The sequence below is a fragment of the Alligator sinensis genome, unplaced genomic scaffold (genome assembly GCF_000455745.1).
Source record: "Alligator sinensis unplaced genomic scaffold, ASM45574v1 scaffold607_1, whole genome shotgun sequence".
Classification (NCBI taxonomy): Eukaryota; Metazoa; Chordata; order Crocodylia; family Alligatoridae; genus Alligator; species Alligator sinensis.
Genome location: NW_005841935.1, coordinates 851736 through 864781, shown reverse-complemented (window position 1 = coordinate 864781; position 13046 = coordinate 851736). Strand labels below are relative to the sequence as shown.

Genomic DNA, 13046 nt, shown 5'->3' with positions numbered 1-13046 from the left:
CGCCTTGAAACTTGCAACTCTGGCATTTTGCCTCATTTCTGCATCGCCCCGCCCGTGTTTCAGGTGCTTCGTTTGGAAACAAGGTTAAACCAGGAAATACATCACACAACCCGCGGCGCGGGGCGGCAAAACTCCCAGCATGCACCCCCCCACCCCACTCGGCCGCGGCGCCCGCTGGGAGTCGTAGTCCGCCAAGCGGCCGCAGCGCACGCTGGGGGCTGTAGCCGGGCGGCCCGAGTCGGCGGGGTGAAGCGAGGTCAGAGGCTGCCATTGGCTCCCGCTCCCGCGCTCCGCCCCCTCCGGCCCCCAGCTACCCGGCAACGAGGGGACGAAGCTTCCGGGGCGGGGCCTCCCCGGCTACAAAAGGCTCCGGATGCCGAGCCCCGCTTAGAACTTTCCAGAAAAGTCGGGAGGCCGCGAGAGCCGCCGGAGCCAGCCAGCCAGGTAGGGATCCGCTGCCGCTCCGGGTTGGGGTTGGGGGGCGCAGCCTTGGGGCCCACGCGGCGCTGCCGGCCCTTTGACCCCGGGGTCGCTGGGACAGGGGCGGGGCGGCGCGGGAGGTGCTGCGCGGCTGACGGAGGCGGCTCGCGCAGGTCGCCGTTCACGATGGTGAAAGAAACGACGTACTACGATGTGCTCGGAGTGAAGCCCAGCGCGTCCCAGGAGGAGCTGAAGAAGGCCTACCGCAAGCTGGCGCTGAAGTACCACCCCGACAAAAACCCCAACGAGGGCGAGAAGGTAGCGGTGTGGGGGGGAGGGGTGGGAGCCTCACCTCTCTTCTCTTCCCACTTTCTCTTTATGAGAGGTTCCTGCGGGGCTTCCCTGTGGGTGCTCTTGCTCCGGTCCCTGATCCAGGAATGCTGCGGAAGCACCAGGCCTCTTCCCAGCTTGGGTTTCTGGTTGTGGCTGTGCCTGAGCGCAGCAGGAACGGGGCTGGGGAAAGTTCCCCTGTAAAAGCTGGCTCGGTTGAAGTTCATTCACCAGCTCCAAATGGGCTGCTGTTTTAAAGCTAATAATTGTTGGCGTTAAAGGGATGTGGGGGGGGATGTCTGGTTTTGTCATATCTCCTTGTGGATTTAGTTAAAGTGCTGGTTTCTGTTGCAGTTCAAACAGATTTCTCAAGCATATGAAGTTCTTTCCGATCCCAAGAAAAGAGACTTGTATGACAAAGGAGGCGAGCAGGCCATTAAAGAGGGTGGTTCTGGCTGTAGCTTTGGGTCCCCCATGGATATATTTGACATGTTCTTTGGAGGAGGTGGAAGAATGCAAAGAGAGAGGCGAGGTATGCAACCTTTTTATCACGTTGGGTACACTGGCAGTCGAGCATATACCGGACCCTCCCTGAATACAGTTGAGAGAGATCATACTTGCTTCTGTTAGAGTTCAAGAAAAGACAAAGATGGAGTAGCTACACTTTTTATAAACTAAATGGTGCCAGTTTTCCTATGCTGGTGCTTGAAAACAAGAAAATTATCACAGTAATCTAAAGCTTATTTTCTGAATATTTAGTGTATAGTGAGTTATAATATTAACTTCGTATGAATAGTAATAGGTAGGTGTCACAAGACATCAGTGGTGTCATTGTCTAAAACTTGAGGTTTGAAGATTAAGCTAACTGCATGTGCCAAATTTTTCTAAAGAACATAAATACTCTTCTGGGTCGGAACGGGTCTGTCTAAGGCAGTAGTGCTCAACCTCCAGCTTGGGTGGTGGGGCATGTCTTGCAGTCCATGGGGCTCCCTGGAGGCCTGAAAGTTTTATAGGGAGGGAGGGGAAACATTAATTGCTGCTGCTCTGGATTAAGTTACAGCACTTTAATACTGCCACAGCTGCCATACTGCCAACTTCTAGTCCTAAACCTGTGGAGTGCCCTGCAGGTCGGGTGACGTGCCCCCATGCACTAGATCGAGTGTGTGGGGCTGGGCTGGCATAACTGCAGCCTGACCCTCCTTTGGACCTAGCCTAGGGACTGATTCCCTGCATAGGATCCAGCTGGCAGGACTAGAATATAGAGCACCACTGATCTAGGATGGTATCCTTGTTTTGTAGCAGAGTAGCAAGAAAAAACTTATGTAGGGCCTCTTGGACTGATCTGTCTCCGGTCCCTCTTCCCTTAGAGCTTCCAGTATTTAGAGGTTTGGAAGTCATAGTTTGAGGTGGTTATTTCATCATATTTATAATGCACTAAATTGTCTAGTTCTTAATTTAACCTAAGCTTTTTTAAGTGATTTAACAGATTAATGTTGTTTAACTAGAACACATCTTTATATAATTCTTCCTTACTTACGTGTGTGTGTGTGTGCGCGCGCGCGCACACATGCACCACAGTGAGACTAGTACAAAAAACAGTACAGCCATAGACTCCAAATTTCATGTTACATGAAGTAAGAAGTTGCTGCTTTTTCTCAGCCATGTTGAATGGTGGGGGGAAATGTTAGCATAGGTCCATTATCTTTCTTGTTAGTACTTTAATAGTGCTATGTTATGAGTCCTATGCTTGCTTGCTTTTTTATGTATTCTAATATAATAAAAACCTTAGTCTTTCTGTAATGCTGTATCTGCACTCTTGACTGGCTGCTGAGACAACCAATCACAGTGCTGAGGGAAACAACCAATCAGAGTGCTCCAAGGGTGTTCCAGACAGGAGGCAGTGCATGGCAGAGTGCTGCCATGATGGCAGAGATGGAGCCTTGTTCCCTGGAGGCGGCATGGGATGCTGGCCAAGGAGATGGTGGAGCAAGCTTCCTCCCTCCCCTCCTATCCCTCACCCTGCCTGCTCTGTCCCTACACCCTGACCCCTGTCATTCCTGATGGGCAGTTGGCTTGTGTTAAAGTATTTCCCTTTAGTAAATGTGCTATGTTCTGAAGAATTGGGTCTTAGTCGATTTCAGTTGAGAAATAAGAGAACAAAATCTGATTAGCATGGAATTACAGAGTCTGGAATAATGAGTGTGTTCTTTACAGGTAAAAATGTTGTTCATCAGTTGTCAGTAAGTTTAGAAGACTTGTACAATGGGGCAACAAGAAAACTGGCTCTGCAAAAGAATGTGATTTGTGACAAATGTGAAGGTAAGCTTTCTGTACTACAGTCTAGAACTCCAGGGAACTTGTTAACTGAATTCCACTAACTCAATTTTTTGTAAAGATAAACAAAAAATATGTTTAGGTGAAAGCAGTTGTTTTCAATAAACTAAATAAGTGTACTTTTGATGTGTTTTATTTGGATTTCATTTCAGTTGTCAAATCCTTTCATTCTGCTGTCTTGTTATCAGGTCGAGGTGGTAAGAAGGGTGCAGTGGAATGCTGTCCCAACTGCAGAGGTACAGGCATGCAAATAAGAATTCACCAGATAGGACCAGGAATGGTTCAGCAAATCCAGTCGGTCTGTATGGAGTGTCAGGGCCATGGGGAGCGTATCAGTCCAAAGGACAGGTGTAAAAGTTGCACTGGAAGGAAGATTGTTCGGGAGAAGAAGATTTTAGAAGTTCATATTGATAAGGGTAAGTCTTTTGAATATACTCTTTTGATTAACCTTGCACAACTGATGGAAGTTGAAATTCATTAAAGCTTCAAACATGTCTTTCAAAGGAGCCCAGTGTTGGCATTAATCTATTGCACAGCAATAATGTGGTACGCAGCTTTGCTGTTTAGAGTGGTAAACAGGTTCTACAGTCTCAAGTGTAGGTCTTGGCTCTTAATAAACAAAGTTGATGGCTAGTGTATATTAATTTGCACTGACTTGTACATGGGCATTAATTTCACAACCTGTAATATTACTGTTTTATGTATTGACTGCTAAACAAGCAAATGTCAGGTTCAGGAAAAATTGACACACAAGAACAGGCTGGTGAGTCAATGCTGACTCTGTTACCTAGCCATCAAACAGACATTCTTTGCTTTGTTTTTCTGATCTAACCTGTTTGTTCAGAGGTTGGTCATCTAGTCCTTGGGACTGCAGATCCCGATCACTTCTGCTGTGTTTCAGTGTGAAGAGGAACCAGGTCTGCTACAGTAATGGAGTGTAAAAGTAGTCCTAAGCCCACTGTGCTTAGAACTCAATTTGTTAAGCCACCCTGACATACATGCTCCAGGTGCTACACTGACCTCCATATATTTCTTGAACAGTATCTGGCAAATGTATAATGAACTTTAGGCATTTATAAGCAGCTCTTACGTGGTAGGGGAAATAATACTGTATTGAATAACAGATGCAAAAAAAGCTTTTATTTCTGAAGAGATGACCAAAGATGGTGCAGCGGTGCAAGAACGTTGGGTTGTCGGATACTTAATGAGTTTGACAAACACTGCACCAGCAACTGGTCGAAGCATCTTGCCCTTATCAGTAGCTGCCTGCTACATTTCTGCTTAAATCTTTATAAAGTACTTTTAAGGCAGGAAAAATAGTAAAACTATTATGAGGGTTTAGTGTAATGGTTCTGGGGCAGGGGTTATCAACTGGAAGTATGATGCATAGCCTTGGTGGTACATGCAAGTAAGTGGGGACAGTGCTGCCACCCACCACCCCGTGCTGCTGCCTCCCAGGAGTAGGGGGGCAGCTGTACCCCTCCATGAGCTGCACAGGTGCTGGCCAGATGCAAGCCCCCCCATCCCCCCCCCAGCATGTGGCAGCTGCCGCTGCTCTGCACCCAGCTGCATGCCCCCACCCTCCCTGCTCCTTGTCTAGCTGCTGGGGGTACACTTATTAAAAGGTTTAAAACCCCTGTTCTAGGGTTCACTAATTGACCATGGGCTGTTTTTGGCTCTCAGTTTTTAGTTAGAGAATATGCTACCCACTTTTAAATAACTGAAAAGAACTAGAATGTATAGGAGATTGGAAAAAAATGAGGATTTTCCTCATGGCATGACTGATTTGGGGTGATGTAATGGCTGCCTTTCATATAAGGGGAAGTGGTTAGCAGTCATGGAGGTGGGGGAGGGGGGTGATGGCCTGGGCCTGATGAGTGTGGGGGTGGGGGAGTGGTTTGACCTTGAGACCCTCATCTGGATATGCAGGGATGGTGGTTAAGGCACGGAGCAGCCAGGCTGCTCTGAATGGGTTGGGGGTAGATTCTGGGGGTGGGTGGGAAGGGGGTGCTGGCTAGATCCAGGTGTGTGGAACTTCCACTGCTCCCCTGCTGCTAAATATCACAACCCCTGGTCGGGCAATTATTTTGGGTGGAGGGCTGCTTACTGAGTTTTGGTAAGCTATTGTAGGCTGCATGATGGGCAGCTAAGGGCAGATTAATATTAATTTTATAAAAATTTTTTAGAGGCCCTGCAGGCTGGAGACTGTGGCTTGGCAGGCCACATCCAGCCCATGGGCTGCATTTTGCCCATGCCTGGTGTTAGATCAAACATGGCTATGGAGATGGTTGATTGGTTATGTATAGACTGAGAATTGTGTAATACAAGAACCTGTTTAGGAGCTTTCTTTCTTACGCAAGATGGTATCTGCTGAAGTGATATGTTTATTTTGTAGCTTTTTGTCTTAATTTAGTCCTTTTGTAATAGGAATGAAGGATGGTCAGAAAATAACATTCCATGGTGAAGGGGACCAAGAGCCAGGATTGGAACCAGGTGATATCATTATTGTTTTGGATCAAAAAGACCACCCTACATTTACAAGGTAAAAACTTCATACATCTTCCTTTTACACTCTGAGAACCTTCTCCAAAAACTTCACAGATTATGATTCAGTTTATTAATTTCTGAAACTGAACAGCACTTAATTCTGTTTTCCTGGTGTTTGTTATAAGCTAGTTTGCACTAAGCCAAGTATTTGGTTAGTGTATAGATTCACTGCATATATGCAGGAATATTTGTGCACTTAATCTTAAAATGGTCAGTATTTTTGGTGCTTAGCAGATGTAAGATTTTTTTTTTTCTTCTCTCAAAGTGCTTGTAGATGCTAGCTCTAATCCTTCATCTTTTTAGGCCAGGCCACTGCACTCTGGCTTTGTTACTTGTCCCCCTGAAACAGACTAAACTCCAGTTCTTAAGTGGGGTCCCTATTGGTAAAGCTTAAGATGTTTTGTACAAATGAGATTTGTAACTTTTGTCACCAGTAAGTGTCTGGCTTTTCTTTTTTTTAATTCTCACCTGAGTGAGAATTAACGGCAGATCTAGTCACCTCTGAGTTTTGTTTTTTTTTTCTGTTTTTTTTTTTTTTCTCTTTAACTGTCAGTTAGAATTCCAATGCAAGCTTGACACCAATAAAATTTGGAAATGTTGTGAATACTTGTACTATTCATTCTAGGGACCCAGTCTCTGAGGGCTCCCCCTCGTATTTCTTGGCACATGAGCCACTCGGTGTCCAGATCTGTCAGTTCCTAATGGAAATGAGTTGATTTTGGAACTGAATCACAGTACCATAAATAATCCTTTATCAGTGATTTAGTAATAAAATGTGAATTTATTAAGAACAGCACTCTTACCAAGGCCAGTGCCAGAATTGTGTTAGTAACAGTACTAGCAAACTTGTTAGGATCTGTTATTGGTACCAGATCCTGCTTGGCATACACCTTTCATATAATGGCTTATTGGTGGTAACAGTAATCCACCAAGATCAGTACTACTGATCAGTACAATAGATTTGTACTGCTCTTTTCCATGTACAGTCCATAATGGCGGACTTCTAGAAAATCTGTTAAGATGCTGAACTACTCTTTGCTATCACCCCAGTAGATTTTGAAGGGTTATCGTGAAGCCCTGAGGATGTGCAAATACCCAGAACGTTTTTCTACTCTGCTGTCATCAAATTTCATCAGCTTACTCCAGTTCTATAGCACAGTTTATTAAAATGTTTAGTAAGTTTTAAGACAAATTCTTTTAAAGCTGTATTGGTAATCTTCCAGCTTCTGCAGCCAGTCATTTTTCCCTACAGCTACTCCTTATGATGCTACAAATCTACTAATCATAGTTTCGAAGTTAACAAATGTGGTATTGTTAACTGGAATCTAAATGACATAATCTTTGTTACAAATCTCACCAATTTCTAAGATTCCTTATCCGACCATTTTGGAGCCTCTATCTGTTTAAAAAAAAAAAATTGTATTTTTTTTGTTTTCCCCTTTTTTTTTTTTTTTTTTTGTCTTCAGTTCTAATTCAAGGCTGTTAAAACCTGAAATGCTAGTGAAGTCAAACGTGCTCATGGTGGTTTAATTTTTCTTAAATACTGGGGAAATAAAATGTGATACCTAATTTTATGACTAAGCATCATAAAATCTTTGCAACTCCCATGCATTTCTTTTTCCAGTAAATCTCAACTGGGGCGCCATGAGATCCTTTTATGCGCCCTGTGCAATATTAGCACTGTTTGTTTTAGGTGTGCAGACACCTATGTGCAACTTACAAGATTTTAAAACCAGACATCTCAAATAACATTTTGATGTGTTGGTATTTCTGAATTCTTTGCAACAAAAAAAGCAGTTCTCCTTCCTCTTCTCTTCTTCCCCCATCAAGAAAATGAGTGAGCGCTAAAAGCTGGCATTTTTGAGGGGTGCCTTTTGAGTTTCTAACCAAAGGGTGCTTAGAGCCTAACTGGCTGAGAACTACTGGTCTGTTCTTGTAAAACACTGCGATGGAGATCTTGATCTCCCTGACCCGAATGCCCATACCTGTACCATTGTTTTAATTGACTTCCTACCCTGCCTTCCACTCCTCCAATTCATCATAACAGGTCTAATGCTTACTGACTTAACAGCAGTTCTCAGTTGCATCTAAAAATCCTGACTTGTACTTCAGCTTTGTAGCCAAGAATGGACTTTCTTTTTAATTGGCATTGTTCAGTTTCTTACAGATTCACCTTATTCTGCTGTCCTTGTTGAGACTTCCCATGCAGGAGGATGGGGTTCTATACTTGAAGTGGTTCTATTTCCTCCCCTCACCCCTTGCCCTGCCTTCCCACATCTTGAGATTCCAGATTAATTTTAGTACCTTTTTAATTAAACAAAAATAATCCAAAATCCACATCTCCTCCATAGTAGAGTGCCTCAGCTCCTATATGGCTGACTTTGTTCTAACCCCTCTTGCTCCCTCTTTAGTCATCAAGGCTTGCCCTCTAATTTAGCTCCTTTGAACCCAGTTCTACAGCATCTTCATTACTTTCTCAAATCCAAAGGTATAATGAATCTCTAGTCTCTTTGCATACTATTCCCAATTTTTACTGAATACTGTACTGAGTGGCGTTTTTTACTTGTTCAAATGTAGACGAGGTGAGGACCTAGTCATGTGCATGGACATACAACTAGTTGAGGCACTATGTGGCTTTCAGAAACCTATCACAACGCTGGATAATAGAAATATAATTATTACCTCTCATCCTGGTAAGTGTGTTGCTTTCTAAACTGATTCTTTTCCACTAAGTATCAGTGCATCTAGCAGATGTCTGAAGAGCTGTTAAGCTGCTTGCATTAGACTTTTAGTTCAGTTAGTCCATTTATAGTCTAAAGTGTTAAGTGCAACTTAATTGGAGCTGATGGAATATAAATCTGGTTCAAAGCCTAAAATGATGGGAAAGTTGTTTCAAGTTTTCTGGCCTGAAGCTAGCAACCTTGTCAATTTAAAGTAACTTGAACTTGTGGTCCAATTCAGCCAAATTGCTGTAAGAGATTTCCCTAGTAAATAAACAATATTTTTCCTAAATGCACTACATTCTTATAGGAATTTCATGAAGGTTCTGGCTCCCAGGAAGATGCTCTCAAAATTCACAAATGGGTGTCCAATTAGAGTGCGTATCTGCATAAGTAGGCTTCAAGATGTATGAACAGACCTAGAGAATGTAATCACTCATTGCTTCTGAGTTGAGGCAAGCTGCAGCTGCTACTTGAGAGACATTTTAGCCTTAAGAGGGAACAAATCTTTATATGCCATCTCGGTACAGGTTATGGACAACAAAGAAAAACCTGCATAGTTGTGGAAGGGGAACAGTGGAGTTTAGGTGTGCAGACTCCTACATGTGACTTGCAAGATTTTTAAAACTAGACATTTTAAAATCATTTTCATATGTTGTATTATTATTTTTTAGTTCTTTGCTTTACTCTTAACTTTTCTCCCTTGTCTCTGCCTGCCAAATAACAGCTTATCCTGTGTTTGGGGTTTTGTTTTCTTTGCGGTTTTTTTAGGCCAGGTTGTGAAGCATGGAGATGTTAAATGTGTGCTGAATGAGGGCATGCCCATTTATCGCAGACCATATGAAAAGGGGCGTTTGATCATTGAGTTCAAGGTAAAAGATGCATCAGATTAATGTATTTAAGTACTGAACATATTGGGAATCTGACTCCTGTGAAGTAGTTAAGAAGATTTGAGGCATTCAGAGTTTATTTTGCTCATTTCTCTCTGTTCTGCAAAGCACTGTTGAAACCAATGTAGGATGATGTGGTTTAGAGTAAAGCTGACACATGAAACTACCCAAGTACTTCATACTTCATTTGCTGTGGAAGAAGGCCTTCAAAGGAAGACCAAAAAAAATTAAAAAAATGTAAGACTACTTAATTGAAAATGCCTGTAGTTTAAGCTGTGGAGCATATCTGGTTAGATGAGAAGTAAAACCACTTTACATGCCTGCTTGAATTTGCCTGCTTCATCATTGGGGATCTCAGCACTAGGGAGAGTAGGAGTCCTCTGTGTGTTGCAGGGTGATTGTTCTGTAGGAGTAAGCCTGCCCTAGTAATAGTGGAGAAAATCTGTCACCTAGCAAAATGGAGTAATGGCAGCTCTTACTGATCTATTTCTTTTCCTCTTCCCTTCCCCCAGGTAAACTTCCCAGATAGTGGTTTTCTTTCTTCTGATAAATTGTCTCTTTTGGAAAAGCTGCTGCCTGCAAGGCAGGAGGTGGAAGAGACTGAAGAAATGGAGCAAGTAGATCTGGTGGACTTTGACCCAGCTCAAGAAAGAAGACACCACTATAATGGAGAAGCCTATGAAGATGATGAGCATCATCCCAGAGGTGGTGTTCAGTGTCAGACATCTTAAACTGGCCAGTGAATATCTGTTGTGATGCTTGTTTTGTATGCATTAGTGGATGAGTGAAGGACTACTTTGCGTCACTACCTGCTATTGTTTTTGTTGTAATACTCAACCATAGTTGTGTTTTTAAAAACATTAAATAAAATTGGCACCATCAAAATGATTTTGCAATTTGTATAAAGCTCCAGGCTGCAAGTTCAGATAAAGCTGATCCCTTTCCAGCCTTACCTGTTTGGTCCAGAAGTCTGTTACCTTGATTGCTTGTCTTTATTTCAGGCCTCGTACTTCTTGTATCTTAATTGTGTGCAAATGCACAAGCTTTAGCTTAAAAGTCAGTGGTGATCTTTTGGTATTTTTAGCTTAATGCCCTATTAACTAAGTATGCACAAGTATTTATAATGTTAAGATTTTAAGTTTTTGTATGAATTACAATATAACCTGTTAATGTCTGGATTTGTATTGCTATTTGTTGAATCGAGATTTGCTGTATTGCAGTTACACAGCACTATAGCCTATGTTATCTCCAGCTGCCAGGGTTGCTGTCAGTATTCACATCACATGCCCACTTAACATAGTGGTGATATACAGCCCCCAACCTGCTGCTCTCATGACATGTGACCTAGTATGGAATCCTGTGCTTGACATGGGCAACTGTAGTACAGGGTGCAGTCCAAGTTTGCTCCTTACTCAAGTAGAAACTTTAACCCTTGTCATTCTCTATTTGTGGATAGAAGAAGCCATTTTTAAAAATCAGTTTTAAAAAAGACTATCATGATATGTGAAGCTTGACCATGACTTCCATCCCTGAAGTCCATCTACTTCTGCTGGCAATGTATTAAGTTGGAAACATAGCAGACTGGGAGCTTGGAAGGAAGGAGGTAGAAAAATGGTGCTATGTAGGGGATGTAGTATACATACAAGTGGTGACCACTTAAAGTATGTTTCAAAGTTCACATTTTACCATGCGCATTACAATCTAATTATTGAAAGACTACAAATGTTCTAGTTATAGGTAAAACCTTTTGGACATAATTACAAAACTGTTCAGTAGCTCTTTTCTAAGACTGTTCTGTAGTAGAACATTTTATTTATTCCACTTTTAACCCCTTCCCCTTTTACAAAAAAAAAAAATCTAACCAGGATTAATTATACTGCAATGTACTTTTATATTGCAGTAGATCATTAGCTGTAGTCATTGTTACATTTTAATTACACTTGTCCCTCTTTATGTGTGAAGGAATATCAGGCATATCTCAGAAGCTCCTTTGGGACTACTGAATGGTGGTATGGATTGTTGTCTCTTCAGTAGTAGTTAATGTCTATCAAAATCATAGCCTAAGCTTACCATCAGAAGAGGTAATAAAACCTGTGTGCGCCTAGTAGAATGGAAGGGCATTCAATGCATACAAATCAGGCCCCAGTTGCAACTTCTTTCAAGGTTTTAGTTCACAATGTTTAAAAGACAATCAATCCACTGTGTTTGTCTACTTTGTGAATGTAAACTTCCTTTACTAGCCACCAGCTTTGAGGATGGGTTCCCTAAACACACTGTAGCCCTTTTACTTTGCTATATCTTTTAATCCATAAGCATGCTGCCTTCTCTTATTGCCTAGACTTTGGCCTGACTGGTAGTTCTAGGATTGCCCTGTGGCATGTTGGGTTATAGTCCCAGCTCCCCAGTAATCTGCTGTGTGGTATTGGGTAAAGCTGTGTCTTGCCTCTTTTCCCTTCCCCTTTCTAGATCAGTGTCATACATGAGCTAGCTGATGGGGCAGGGGCAGTTGCATGTTTGTACAGCACCTGGTAGTAAAAGGGGCCTAACTGTACTTGAGGTCTTCAGGTGCTACTGCAATAAAAAAAAATTCTACTGCCACAACTGCTCTTATGAGTTTCCTTCTGCCTAATTGCAAGGGCCTGTTCTTGTGCTGTATTTGCTACAATTGATCATTCCTATACGTTATTTTTCAAAAATGTATTATGTTTGTTCACATCTCTGGCTTCTGTATCTTTCTACAGTCCTAAACCCATCCACATACTGGCAACAGCTTTCTGCCTTACCTGTTCATATTTGTTTTGACATTGAAACCAAAATGCTGCTTATTAATTCACTAAGGTGAAAACCTAACTATCCTATTTACTTACCATTCATCTGTCTGATCTGAGTGTAAGGTCATGCTAGCCAACTTTGCCAACATAAAGCTCACTGCTACTTCCTTGGCGTTTTTAGATACCATGCAATTCATCCTCCTAATGCCCACCTTACATATCACACTGACTGTTTCAACCACTGCCTGCTTGATTGCTGAGCCATGTTCAGGCTTGGCTATACTTTTGATTCACTTTAAGAGCTGCATGTCCATAGGGATGAAGTCTTTGTGTGTATAGAGGTGATTGCATAATAGCTCAAAATGAAGTCTTACTCTTAAATAGTATTGGGAGGATGTAGAGGGGTGGGGGGTAAAGGTTTTCTCTATGACTTGAATGGAGCAGTAGAGTCCAGCTGAGTTTCAGACGGTCTCTGTGGTGTGGGCGGGTGGAGGGGAGGGTATGGAGTTTGTGGGAGGCTGTGGTATGTGGGGCAGGGTGTATGAGTAGCAGTGCACAGAGCTCCCCCCAGAGGCACACAGGTGGGGGGAGGGTGTGGGTGTGTGTGGTGTTTGTAGGGTATGTGATTGTGTGGGGAAGGGTGTGGTTGGGTTTGCAGGTATGGTGGGGTGTGCATGGGAGCCCCTCCACATGTGCCCCCTTGAGCCGAGGGTAAAATATGACTTGCAGGCCCAATCTGGCCCATGATAGGTTCCTTGGTTCTGCTTGGCCCAGGCACTGTCTGGCTGTGGTGTGTCCTGCCACCCCCTGGGCATACAGCAAGGCTAGGGTGGCTCTGCAGCTGGACTGCCTTTCTAGGCAGCCCAGGTGGCAGCAGCTTCTTCCGGCTGCCACCACCGCTGGCCTCAGCCCTGCAATTCCAGTGGGGACCCACGCGCACAGCCCCGACCCTGTGCACCAACGCTTGCTCTGGGCTTGCCCGCTTGGGCTCAGCAAGAGACAGAAAATGTTGCTCAGTGCAGGGGGTGGGGATG

At 43.3% G+C, this 13046-nt stretch overlaps 1 protein-coding gene across 1 annotated transcript; it reads left to right on the top strand.

The window, feature by feature from the left end:
- Positions 1 to 288: 288 nt before the first annotated feature.
- Positions 289 to 11956, top strand: DNAJA1 (DnaJ heat shock protein family (Hsp40) member A1). The gene is made up of 9 exons (XM_006019648.3): positions 289 to 444; positions 594 to 738; positions 1105 to 1282; positions 2965 to 3069; positions 3273 to 3500; positions 5512 to 5626; positions 8209 to 8324; positions 9123 to 9223; positions 9754 to 11956. Exons 2-9 carry the CDS (start codon positions 607 to 609, stop codon positions 9970 to 9972), a joined length of 1194 nt encoding a protein of 397 aa, XP_006019710.1. The 5' UTR covers positions 289 to 444; positions 594 to 606; the 3' UTR covers positions 9973 to 11956.
- Positions 11957 to 13046: the final 1090 nt, after the last annotated feature.